Source organism: Argiope bruennichi, chromosome X2 (assembly GCF_947563725.1).
Source record: "Argiope bruennichi chromosome X2, qqArgBrue1.1, whole genome shotgun sequence".
NCBI lineage: Eukaryota > Metazoa > Arthropoda > Arachnida > Araneae > Araneidae > Argiope > Argiope bruennichi.
The window spans coordinates 65,960,315-65,973,171 of record NC_079163.1 but is presented as its reverse complement, the minus strand read 5'-3'; the positions used below and the strand labels follow the sequence as shown (position 1 = coordinate 65,973,171).

The following is a 12,857-nucleotide window of genomic DNA, read 5'->3' as shown; positions in this document are numbered from 1 at the left end:
AGTCTGTCATATTAGTTACTAATTTAGTCATGTCAATGATTTGCTTTATTTATTCTTATTTACAATATGCTATTTATTTTAAATCGAATTACTTATCGGAATTACAGTAAAGATAAATGAATTATTTTGATTGTATAAGCACTAAAATGAGAAAAAAAAATTAGTATTTAAAGAAGCAACTTGAATAAAAAAGTTTTAATTACTGAATCATATTATTGAGCTTGAGGATGAGAAAGTAAAAGGTGACGAGGTGGTGACCGAAGGTACTGTATCAATTGCTCATAATAGGTTTTTTTTCCTCAGCTCCCATATTATTACCGGCAAACATTCAATTTTATTGAATATCCGCACTTTATTTCTTTCTTCAAATAGTAAAAAACTGACACTGTGTTAGATTTTAGTTTAAATATCATTTAATTGGAAGCATTACATTAAATGACCCATCTTCATCGATGAAATAAATCTAGCTTATATTAAAATTTTAACCAAAAGTAGTTGAAATGGAATGTTTCAGATAGTCACATGTATTGTATCACATGTCACTGATTTAAATAGTGCCTATTTGCAAACATTTCTTGAATTCTATGAAGTCAATTCAAAGCATCTACATTTTCTCTGCTTTGGATAATAGAGATGCATGCACGGAAGTAAAAATTGCTTTCGTTTCAATACATAAATTTAAATGATGTTCTAGCATTTTTTGATACATTTCGACGTATCTTTCATTTGAAATAAATTCGCAGCATATAGGTCTAAATGAATTAATTTATCTTTAAACCATTACTGAATATAATATACGAGAAAGTTTAGAAAAACAAATTGTTTTTTAAATAGAAGCAAAGTAATTTTTTCATGCCAGTGCTACTGAAATCCATTTAGTGCATTCAAGTAAATTTTATTTCTATCAGAAAAAACAAAACAACTATTTTTCGTCATTTTTTTGCATCTTTTTGTTCTTCTTTTGCCGCTCCCTAACGTAAAATTTTATTAAGATGGGTAACTTCTTGCATTTTTCTTCCATATTTTATATATTCATCTCACGAAAGTACTCAAGATGATGTTCTGTTTCATGCATTTAATTCTAATATTTTTTTTCTGCTACCAAATTTTCATTCACTGTCAAAATTCATTCTATCTGCAGCATTCCAACATTCAAAACAGAGGATATTCAATTGATTCTGTTCTCTTCAACATTCAAAATGAAACTAATTACCGAAGTTACGTTAGAGTATAATTTAAAACGTAAACAAACGTTGTTTTTTAAAATATTCGATATCCAGATGATAAAATAAACTAAAGAAATACCATGCTAAGATTTTGTCCCAGTCTAAATATAAATAAAAATAACTTCTCTCGAAGCTGGAAGGCAAAGGTAGATTCCTTTTTATCTAAGATTCTGTTTTCAAACCCCTTTCAATCCTTATATAAAAACCAATGTGAATGGTTTTCCCGAAACATTCTCGCATTCCCTCCAATTTATCTCCCCAGCATAAAATTGTGAGCCTTAGATAAGGTCACGCACGCAGCATACCTTAAATGGCGTTCACTAATGCCATGCAAAGCAGTTACAAGCGCGGATTCCTTTAAAATTTTATTTCATTTCATTGCAAATAATGTAATTTCTGAAAAAGAAAAAAAATTGTACAGCTTTAAACACAATTTTTTTAAAATTATGCTACTTATTTAAAAAAATCTAATTTAAGCAAAAAAAAAAAAAAATTACCTTGAATGACAGCTTGCAACATTCGTGACGGAATATCATATCCCCATCCAATATCTTTCCGCGATTTTCCTTTCATTAACTGATGGAGATTTATTTTGTTTCCAGATTTGTTAAAAAAAATAATAGCAAAAACTTTGAAATCTATAAGCAAATGCCAAACGATTATATAGAGCGGTAAGAAATAAAAATTTATTGTCTGCATTTCTAGTGTATTAGAATAAATTGAATATCGTTTGCAATTTATCATCTGCATTTTAAATATATTTGAAGAAAGTATCGCTTGCAATTATTCTTCTTTCAATTAAATGCAGAAAATAAAGTTTTATTATAAAAATTAAGAATTTATCAATTGATGTTTCAATTATATTAGAGGAAAAAATCATCTGTTTTTCTTAATTAATATTAGAATTATTTGTTGCTCATTTAAATATTTCAGTTATAACTATTAATTAGATTAAAGGAAAGTTATCATCAATTTTTAAAATACATACATACATACATATTATAAACATATATGCAGTTGCTCAAACAATTGAGAGTACACCTTACTTTTACATGATAAATCCCTTTCAATATAAATTACACATTACCGGGAAGTGCAAACATGTTTTTATTTTTACACATAACAAATGGTTTAATGTAGAGTAAAAATAAAGAAAAATCAACGAAAAACTTCTAAATTGAAAAGTTTCAGAAGCATTTTAAATAAACATACGTAGAATTTTGCCTCAAAAACTTGAGAATACACCAAAAACATTTTTTCTTTAGCGTCACTATTAAGTTAAGTGTCTTTTGGCTCTTATAATGGCCTCTAAATGCCATGGTACCGATTCAACCAATTTTTGATGGTATCTGATGATATTTTACCCCCTTCTTCTTCCACCACTTGTTTTAAATGGGTTTTATTTCTAATTTTGTGTTTTTGAACCACTTTTTCGAGTACGGCCCAAGAATATTCAATGACATTGATGTCGGGGTACTGTGGTGGTGTGTGTAATTGCTGTTTACAATGAAAAAGGCACCATATTTTGACGTTACGTGCATTTTGTTTGGGGTCGTTGTCCTGCTGGAAAATGGAATTTCCATCTAAACCCAAATTTTTAACACTTTCTTTTATATTGCTGCTACCATATGGTTCATTGAACTTTTTGCAGAAACCTTTCAATTCACAGGCAGAAGTATAAGTGCTGAAACTGTGCAATATATGCTTTTATATTAGACAAGCTGGATATAAAAGTAGCATTGTTAGAGAGAAACCGTTCAACAGTTTGTAAATTCAGAAAAGGCATCTGAAGTTTTCAAAAACTCATCTATTGAAAACCAATAACCTTTGGAAGAAAGCTATATTTAGTAACGAATATCTTCAGAGACCACCAAAAATTGGTGAAATCGGTAAAACGACCTTTAGAGACCATTATAAAAACCAAAGGACATGCAACTAAATATTTATACTTTCTTTGTATGCTAGATATTTACAAAAATTTCAATGGTGTATTCTCAATTTTTCGAGGCAAAAATCTGCGTATGTTTATTTAAAATGCTTCTGAAACTTTTCAATTTAGAAATTTTTCTTTGATTGTTCTTTAATTTTACTTTAAATCAAACCATTTGTTATGTGTAAAAGTAAAAATATGTTTGCACTCCTCGGTAATGAGTTATTTATATTGCAAGTTGGATTTATCAAGTAAAAATAAGTTGTACTCTCAATTGTTTGAGCCACCGCATATTCTTCTGTATTTGTGCATTAGTTACATGTCATTGACAAACGTTAAGCTCAACTGCATGTCAATGGCAAACATAATCAATAGAAAAACATGATAACTTTGCCGTTTTTTTTGTTCGATTAATCGTTATTAATCGGTTAATAAAAGTACTAGAGTTAAAGCCATAACGGTCGTCTATTATTATTACAATATTTTTTAATACAGTAAATTCTCAGTAATGCGGTAGACATATAACCAAAGGAGCATCGAAATAAGAAAAGTTGAGGAATCACAACGTTCATTTAAAATACATATATATAAAGAACTAAAAAACACGCAGCCTCTGGAATTTTTAAGCTGATCATTTTTATATAATATTGTCATTCAATCTTTATCTTCTTTATTTTTATTTAATTAATTTTAATCAAGCATTTAATCTGTATTCCATGCGCTTTTAAAAAATTTCAAACCATGGCAATGAAAGAAAAATGAAAGGCTTATTTCATTTTCTTTTCAAAACTGGCAATATAAAATGTTGATGTTATAAACAGTCAAAATTAGAGCTTAAAAATCCATATTTTAGCTCCTAACTAATCAGCAGTTGCAGCTATCAAAAAACTTCAAACACAAAAGTTGTTGTTCGTCTTATTGAGGTGCTAATTTGGTTTACTTTTCTATCTTTAATATTAAGAAAGTTATATCAAAAGTAAAATTTCAACCTTCCCCACCCTTTCCACCCTCCTTTGGGCTAGATGGCCCAAATACCAACTCGTCCGAGATTTCTACTTTCCTAACAACATATTCTAAACTGGTTAAAATCCAAACAAAATTACTTTAGTTAACTAGTTTACAAGTTAACATGGAAAAAGCTTTACTTACTTACTTACTTACTTACTGACACACACACACACACACACACACACACACACACACACACACACACACACACACACACACACACACACACACACACACACACACACACACACACACACACACACACACACACACACACACACACACACACACACACACACACACACACACACACACACACACACACACACACACACACACACACACACACACACACACACACACACACACACACACACACACACACACACATATATATACTTAAAAGCGGGTACAGAAAAAAAGAAGCGGGATAATTTTTTACCGAGCAATAATACGTTTAGTCAGATACTAAGCAAACAGATTTTACTCTCGTAGGAAGTAACTTCGACTGAATATCTAATTAAATATTTTCACAGATTGCTTCATTTTTTCTTTTCCCAGTCTTTTTTTCAAACAGTACACGTAGGATTTAAAAAAAAGCAAACAAAAATATTTTTTTCCCCTTTATTTAAGGAAAAGCTGAAACATAATTGAAACGTCAGTGACAAGATACAATTTATTCTTTGGTTGAAATTCTAATGGAATAGTGCTAATGGAATACTAGTCCCAAACATGATTGAAACCAAAAAACCACACTTTACAGAAAAATGAGCATTTCCAAAAGCTGAATTCAGACTGCACCTGGTGAAAATCTGAACACACGGATTTTTATTTCCAAACTCCTTTCATTAATTGCAGGGGTTCTGGGTATACTGCAAATTAAATCCAGCTGCATTATTTTCCGAGTTAGTCCGGAATCTTGCAATAAAAGGACCTACTGAAGTATCTGAAATAAGATTTAAATATATTAAACGTTAATATAGTGATTTAAAAATAATTAAAAATTACACATTTCTTAAAACTAGTGTTTATTTCTTTATTTAGAAATTACATTTTAAGTTCCTTTCGACACTTTTAAGTTCATTTTTCCAAATTTCTCAATCTTTTAAATAATACATCACATAAAATAAGTTAATTTTAAATAAGATACAACGAAATTGGTTTTCAATCTCATTGAAGACTAGAAAATGGGGGTTCCTATCCTTGCGTAAAAACATAAAAGTAAGTTAAAAAAAGTATTTATGTTAACTCACAAAAAAGGGAGAAATTCGATCCAAAATATTTCAAACATTATAATCCTGATATAAAACAATATATTAAACTTCATCAGTTTTGACCCATTTTAGATCATAAGTCCTATTTCATCGTATATACTTTTGATTTTCCATGTGAAATTGTTTAAATTTTTTAAATATTTGTATGATTCTTAGATTTTCTCAGAGTTTAAGAAACTATGCTTCTTGGCGAATTTTTAAATTTCACTGAAAACAGGTTTCTATATCTACGAAAATTAATATGTTCAATTTTGTAAAGTGGAAATAATATTTTTTTTTGTAATTTTATTATAAATCGGAGACATCTTAATATTAATTTCGGTCTTTATTGATTCGCTGAGGTTGTAAATGAAAATCAAACTTAATCTCAGTCACCTGTCACAGGAGCATTATTTGTGGGATTTCTGCCAGTTGATGGGTTGAGTCTGGCGCCGCAATATCGATCTCCTTCCAGACGCAGATAGTCGTGAGGGCATTCAGCAATTCCTAGACCGGCTTCGCCACTCCCCACTGTTGGGGAGTTATTTGGGTTCAAATTCAGCAGAACGAAACTGTCGATGCTATCAGCTACGTAAGTCTGGCTGCAACGACCTATTTCCTTGCGAAAGCAGATAGCATAATTGAGATTGTTCAAGTATCCGCCATTGGGAGCAGATGCTTCGTCTTGGACAAAGTTAAAACTAGAGAAACGACCTTGGATTCCAGTGTAATACTGAAGGCAGTTCGGTGGGGCTGCAAGAAATGCATTTTAGAAATAAAATATCACAAAAGAATCCATGATTACCAAAATAACAAGCATGTTTTTAAAATAATTATTTTGATAATTAAATAATGAAATGACATTTCTTTTCGTGTATTTTTCTTAAAACTATTTTAGATTTCCATTTCATTGTTCAATAAAAGTCTGCAATATAAACCGTATTTATTACCTTATAATTATGTAAGAAGTATTCAACTTTTCTATCGATTCTGACAAATCTGCGATGTAACCCCCAACTCTAAGTGCATTACAACAAATAATAAAGCCCTTTGTCCCCTTTTTCTCCAAAATATATCAATAAAACATGAAACGCTATAAAATGAAATATTTCTTAGTAACAGGCACCGGGACGTTAATATGTGCACTTTTCAGTTGACAATATTTAGAAATTTATCATTTATCGATATGAGTTATCGAATCATTGTTTGCTTACTCGTCTAATGAAGCAAATATCTACTCATCTAATTGTAGAATTAATAAATTATAACCATTGCTATCTTCATTTCATTTTTATTTTCATTTTCATTTTGTATATTACTTTTTGAAAAAAAAAATATGGCTGAGGGTTTTTTCTAAAATAATTTGTGAAATCTAATGCTATTAAATTGAATAGATGCATTTTTTTTTTCGATTTCAGATTAAAAAATAAAATTCAAATTCAAATTTTCATAGTTTAAGTTCTTTTTAAGTTTTTACATCAATATACACTGTGTTTTTCGTTTCTCAAGTAAATAAAATAGGACCAAAGTTTGGATTGTATAGCCTAAAAATTCATTCATTCTTCACGCTTTTCTTAAGAGGAAGTTTTAATTGTGATTTGAAATTTTAGGGTGAATAAAAGAATTGATTCTCCAGCAATGGCTGTTGAACTCTTCTTTTTCTTGTCGGTAAACACGAAACTGTTTCTTCTAGCAACATTAGTTTTTAAAATTGTTTTTGCTACTTAATATACGAAATATCAACTGTAGATTGAGCATAACGATTATTTACAGAGATAAATTAATATTTGTGAAATTATTAAATTAACTTGGAATTTAAACTTCTTCTTAATGTTTTGTTAAATAAGATTAGCTGTTAAGTGAGTAAATAAAAAGAATGTTGTATTGTTGAGTCATGAGAAGAATGATTTGCGAAAATGCATGAAGAGGGCGGGCCATTTATAATCTCCAGCTGTATTTCGGCTCCAGAATTAATTTGAGTTGAGTTGAGTTGAGTTGAGTTGCGTTTTATGGCGCAAGAGCCAGGATTAATTTGAATATTGTGCCAAAAGATAAGTGAGTTTCATTCATTTACCACTTTTTACAAACAAATTAACAACAAACAAACAAACAAACTTTTTAAAATATTATTTTTGCTGTACATATCATCACATACATCACATTAATGTTAAGAGCAGTGACCTTATTATCTCTTCACAACTAACATTGACTATATATGAGATTCATTAATTACATCGTATAACTAGCACCTGCTGGATTCGGCATCCCGTCAAAGTATGTTACATAGGCTTGTTATAACTGCGGTAAGAATAAGCAAATGGGATACCCCCATCTTTCGTTGCTAGATCCTGTAGAAGAACGCTGCAGGAGTACAAAACAGGAAGAAACGAACGTGAGAAAGCATTTTAACTTTCGTAGTTTCAGAAAGGAATCGGCTGGAACAGCGTTTTAGTTTGGCACGAGTTAAAAAAAAAGCATTGTAGAGAGGAAAAAAACAAGCAACGCAGAAGGTAAAATAAAGCCGGACGTCGAGTTATTAGGAAATTAATTTTAGAACACAGATAATTTGAAGTTATGTATATACACACTTGTTAAATTTGTTATCAAAAATAACGGGGCATGTAACAATGAAAAAAAAAATTCAAAAAAAAAAAAACGAATTAATACTTTATTACTCATTTTTCTGTTTACAACCAAACATGGAACAATAAATATTAATTTAAAACAGCAGAAACGGGCTCTTAATAAAGTTATTTGAAAATCATAAATGCTTAAAAATATGAATTGTTGTGTAGAAAAAATTCATAGCTACCTAGTTAGGCATGTTTGTATGAACAGTAGAAATACTAAAAATAACATAACATAATTATATAATCAAACGTAGAAATAACATTAAAAATTTGCACATAATTCAGGGAAAATAATTGATGACAAGACTAAATTTAAATACAGGGTGGTTTATAATTAAATAGGCCCTACTCAGACTTGAATAGAGACTGTTCTGGCTGACATATTTTGGTAAATACATTATTTGAAACATGGAGAAAGAAATATGCAATAAAAATTAATAACTCAAATTTTGGCCACCAGGTGAAAATGTGGTGTATAAAGGTATAAGTTAGGTGTATTTTTATGAGTAAGACAAGTAGGAAGCAACAAGCAAGAGAAGGCATCTTTTGAATGAAGATTTTGATATAATAAAAATTATTCCATTTCCTAAACAATAAAATAATTATGGGCTATATTAGGTTAATGTTTTACTTTTATTATAAATATAATTGAAGTATGTCGTACGATCAGTAAATTGATTTTCTTTATATAGTGTAGAAGTTTAACTTTTTAGAATGCTTTAATCTTAAATCGTATTGTTTAATCAAACATTAAAAATCAACTCCTGCTATTGCACATTTTGGGCACTGAACTTATTATTTTTAAGCTATAACAAGTTGTTTTAAATATTTTGCTGTTTAATTTACCTTGAGAAATTCTCTTAGAGATGCTTTTTAATGATATTTTTAAAGAAAGTTTGGCTTATATACTTAACAACATATCCTTGCTAGCGGTTTTGGCAAATAATGTATTGAGTTCCTTTTAATATTTTTGATAAATATAATGTTTACTGACATCGTAATAAAAATTATTATATTTTCCTCCCTTTCACATGTAAATGTACCTAAGGCATGCATGCACACAAAATAATATAAAAACATTACCTTATTATAAATGAATCGAAAGTATCGGAAACGTTCTAAAAATATCGCAAAAGTATTTTCAGAAGTGAGGCTAGTTTATATATCTCTTCTTTCACTTATCAAAATTTTTATGTTCAACCATATAACTATTCCACTAATTATTCCATATATTAAAATAAAGTTTCACATCAGAATTTAGAGAGAGCAGCATCAGAATTTCACCTTAGTGTGAAAGAAAATAGGATACCCTGTGACTACATTTTTATATACATGAACAAATGAGTAAATGTTAATTTATTATTCTATCATAAAAGAGCCTAATCAATGTTTTAATGCTTGAATAATGTTTTTACAGGTAATCAATCTAATTTGGAGTATTTGGTAAAATTTGATTATAGAAAAACTAATCAGATAATACCCGGTTTAATCCAAAATAAATCAAATTGGGAGAAAAACTGGGGGAAATGGAACAAAACATTAAAGCATATCCTGCTGAGATGCCTCAAAAATGCAATTAACCTAGTGGCCTAAGGATCGGCTTGGATAAGATTCGAGAATAAACTGTGCCTCCTCCTTATTTTATGAGGTCGCTACTGATTCTTCAAAGTTATATAATGGAATTGTACAAGGGAGTGTATTTTTACAACACGGGTTGGGTCATTTTAACATGATTCGAATGCAGCCACTTATCTGTCGAATAAATATACCTGCCTTCCCTTAACTTCTAGATTACGAACTAGAGATGGGCTTCTTATACTGTCACTACTATAAAAATGTTGATTGCCTGAAAAATTTTACATGACCAGCTTCCTTTCATATTTTTCAAAATGATTTCCTCGGTTATTAAAAAAAATCTTCTCCTTTATAAAATGGTATTTAATTAATTTCAAATAAATTTATCTTAAGTTCTCATTAATTATTGTTCATTTTCGCATACATTTTCTACCATTATAGAGTTCGAAAATGGTGAAAGTTTAATCATTAGGAACATGCTATCTCAGCTTTCTCATTAGGGATCAATCAAAAATGATAGGCAAACAAGAAAAGTATGTTTTTTTTTGTTTTTGTTTTTGTTTTCAATACAGAAATGTTCCATACCGATTCATCTTCTTAAAGAATTGGATATACACACGTAAATGGGTTGTTATCTTGCTAATCATTGATAAGATTTTCATAGTATAAATTAAGAGAGTTGCAGTAGAAATTCTGCAGTATTCTTAAATTTCTTCAGAATTCTGCATATTAGCAGAATTCTGAAGAAATTTAAATTATTGTTTGTAGTACACTTTAGATGCAATATATAGTAATATTAAAAATTTTATTTTCTTGCAAAGGGGTCTTCTCTATCCATAATGCCCATGAACACTCAAATCAAAACTGATCACTAAAATTAATTTGAAACAAATATTGATCCCCTAGCATAAAAAATATAATGCAAAATAAAAAGTAATACTAAAAGAAAATATTAGCAATGATCTCTAATTGTAGTAGGAATATTATTAATTAGAATTAATATAAAATAATAAAAATTGCAAACCTCAGTTTATTAATCTTTGTTACAATCCAGCATAAAAAAAAGTAAATAAAATGTAAATTTAAGGTTCTGTACCTAATTTTTATTCCTGTTTAACTTTATTCGCACACTGATAAATAAATTCAATTTAAACTTTACAAATTAATTTGTATCAATAACTAGACGCCAAAACAGAAGCTGGGACTTCGTATCTGATAAGGATGCAGACAAAAAGGACGGGGCTATTTTTTAATTCTGCCCAGCATTACAGACAGCGGTGGACAATTATATTATGGATCAATGCATCTCATTCTAGATGTTGGGACGTTTTGTGCGGATTTTTTTTCTTATGAAATGTTAATAACGCGGTTCTTTTAAGTTACTTTTTCTAAAGAATGATACCTTCAGCAATATCGATACGATCGGAAAGAATTATCAAATAATTTTTATGACATTTTCTTCTATAGCGTCTAAAAGTAGATACCTAGGGAGAGAGAAAAAAAAATCTTTACTTTATCTTGTTAACAAACTTCTGGATTCCTAGCAGCTCAATAAAGGAAAATACATGTAGAAATAAACCGATGCAGAATTTACTCGCATGGGCCTCATTTTTTTGTAACTTAATAGATTAAAATTTTGGAAATGATTTTATTAGAAAATAAGTAGAAGGTTTATTTTTTAAAATTTTATTTATTTATTTTCTATTTAGAAATAAAAAATGTTTGTTTTGATTAAATACACAAAAATCAATCGATTTTCACATAAATATGAGTAAAAATCAGAACACTCCTCTTTTCTACGGATGACTTTCAAACAATACACAGATTACTTCTGTAGCTAAATTGTGTAGAGTTGATTCTATTTTTATATCAGTTCATCTTCATTAACTATTTTATCCAATTAATTTTGACGAAAGAAAATATAGACATATAAAAACAGTCGCCCTTTTTTTGTCTAAGGAAGGTACAATTATTCAGAAAATTGCTTCACGTAGGGTATAATATCTGTGTTTTAACTGTATTTATAATTGATTCATTATAATTAAAATAAAAAGTATAGTTATAATGAATCATTCGAATAAAATAGAACTGATCGTGCCTCAAATCAATTATACGCATAAATACTGAAAACATTAAAACAACCCTTAGAAATTCAGGTGTGGATTTGTTTTTACAATAACTGGAGTCATTATCACAATGAAACTGAATCAAAATAATGTTTTTTTCCAAGAAAAAGTCAGTTACCTCTAGATGGGTTTCCACATTCAATGTAAGAAGTTCGAATGTTCCACGTTCTTCGCCCTAAGCCTTTTGTAGATACTTTGAGAAGAATAGGGGAAATGGTGTTGTCTACATCTAAATACACTGAAAAAGAAAAGCATTAGCTATATTACTTTTTAGAATTGAAGAACTGGCTTTGTAAATTACGAGTCCGAAATATGATCCCACAAAAGGGTTGATAAAACAATGAAAGTGTCTTTTTTTATCCCAGATTCGTCAACATTTGTAAGCAAAATTTACGGGAAAAAATTATTCGGATTTAGAAAATTTGATGAAAAATTAAATGCAATAAAAACGATTTTCAATTAATTTCTATTTACTCATAAATTATCCTTCATTTTTCTTATTTATTTTCAAATTTTGAACGCACAAAAATTAATCCCCACCATTAAATTAATTGTAAATTAAATTAATTTTTACTATTAAATCTATTTTTTAAATTTAATTAAAACTATTATTAAAATTTACTATTATTATTACGTTCCGGGCATCTCTGAAATTGCATTTTTGTATTGTTACAACAAATACTGAGGGTTCTAAAATAAAAAAAATAAAAAGTACCCTGAAAAGAATCTCGAAAGCTTTCAAATCTCGACTTCTCTGCGTGAGTCAAATTAGCACTGAAATGAGAGTTAATGGGTTTGCTAAAAAAAGGCTATTTCCCAGGAATAAATTACTTCTTCCTTCATTACTTGCATTATTACCTTCCCTAAGAGGCCGATAACAAGTATTTACGACAATGAGCTTTATGTCTCGGGGTTGTCAGATTGATTTTCGCTTATGCGTGTAGTTTCAAGTGACGTCATTACTGACTCTTTTCTCTGCTCTTTTTTAGAAAATAACAAGAAGAAACAACAAAAAGTCTGTCGTGTAACAGGGTTATTATTCAGGTTAAAGACGTGGTAAAAAACAAAAGAAAAAAAAATCTTTCTTGCTCAGAAAAAGGAACTTGAGA

At 29.3% G+C, this 12,857-nt stretch overlaps 1 protein-coding gene across 4 annotated transcripts in view; it reads right to left on the bottom strand.

Moving 5' to 3' along the window:
- Window positions 1–4,821: 4,821 nt before the first annotated feature.
- The window catches only part of LOC129960784 (uncharacterized), a 46,747-nt gene continuing 38,711 nt past the window's right edge, over window positions 4,822–12,857 (bottom strand). For all 4 annotated transcript variants that reach the window (XM_056074427.1, XM_056074426.1, XM_056074425.1 and 1 more), the window contains 3 exons: window positions 11,867–11,986; window positions 5,814–6,170; window positions 4,822–5,110 (listed from right to left, as the gene is read on the bottom strand). In XM_056074427.1, coding sequence (XP_055930402.1) covers window positions 5,013–5,110; window positions 5,814–6,170; window positions 11,867–11,986 — 575 coding nt within the window. In that variant the 3' untranslated portion in view covers window positions 4,822–5,012. The remainder of the gene's footprint in view (window positions 5,111–5,813; window positions 6,171–11,866; window positions 11,987–12,857) is intronic.